The 801-nt window shown below is 47.9% G+C and overlaps 1 protein-coding gene across 1 annotated transcript in view; it reads left to right on the forward strand.

The window, feature by feature from the left end:
* Window positions 1-801, forward strand: part of trrap (transformation/transcription domain-associated protein) — a 71,715-nt gene that overhangs the window by 59,237 nt on the left and 11,677 nt on the right. The window contains exon 65 of the mRNA XM_031842955.1: window positions 50-311. Coding sequence (XP_031698815.1) covers window positions 50-311 — 262 coding nt within the window. The remainder of the gene's footprint in view (window positions 1-49; window positions 312-801) is intronic.

The following is an 801-nucleotide window of genomic DNA, read 5'->3' on the forward strand; positions in this document are numbered from 1 at the left end:
TCTCTCTCTCTCTCTCTCTCTCTCTCTCTCTCTCTCTCTCTCTCTCCAGGTCTTGAGGCAGCTCCAGCAGGGCCTCGCCAAGTGCTACTCGGTTGCCTTCGAGAAGAGCGGCGCCGTGTCCGACGCCAAGATCACACCGCACACGCTAAACTTTGTCAAGAAGCTCGTTAGCACCTTTGGCGTGGGCCTGGAGAACGTCTCCAATGTTTCCACCATGTTCTCCAGCGCGGCCTCCGAGTCGCTTGCCCGTCGGGCTCAGGCCACGGCCCAGGACCCCGTCTTCCAGAAGATGAAGGGACAGTTCACAACAGGTTGGTTGGCTTTTAAAAATACAACCCGCACCTGGCTGCATAGACATAGAACCACACAGAACAGACAGAATGAAAAACAAGCCCTTTTCATATTGAGGTCATTCTTTACAAACACCTGCTCTCTGTTTCCTGTGTTTACTTTTTGAACTTCCTTGTTTGTTCACTTTTATTTTCATGGCTTTCAACATCGCTGCTTTACCTCTTTGCAACTTTGTCATAACACTTCGAAACTTGGAAAACACATCAAGAAATGAAGCGTTTGTTTTCAGGCAACCAAAAAAAAAAAAAAAAAAGCAGTTCTGTTTTCGACAAGGTGCGACAAATTGCCCGGGTAGCAACACATGCAGCAACACATGACATCAGAGATCCACCACCTATCAGCTAACAAGAGGAGCATGTGTGTTACTGTGTATATAGAGGGGTTAGAGATGGTGAATGGTTAGGTGTGTGTGTGTGTGTGTGTGTGTGTGTGTGTGTGTGTGTGTGTGTG

The sequence above is a fragment of the Anarrhichthys ocellatus genome, unplaced genomic scaffold, assembly GCF_004355925.1.
Source record: "Anarrhichthys ocellatus isolate YVR2014 unplaced genomic scaffold, GSC_Weel_1.0 scaffold4, whole genome shotgun sequence".
In the NCBI taxonomy this organism is placed as follows: domain Eukaryota; kingdom Metazoa; phylum Chordata; class Actinopteri; order Perciformes; family Anarhichadidae; genus Anarrhichthys; species Anarrhichthys ocellatus.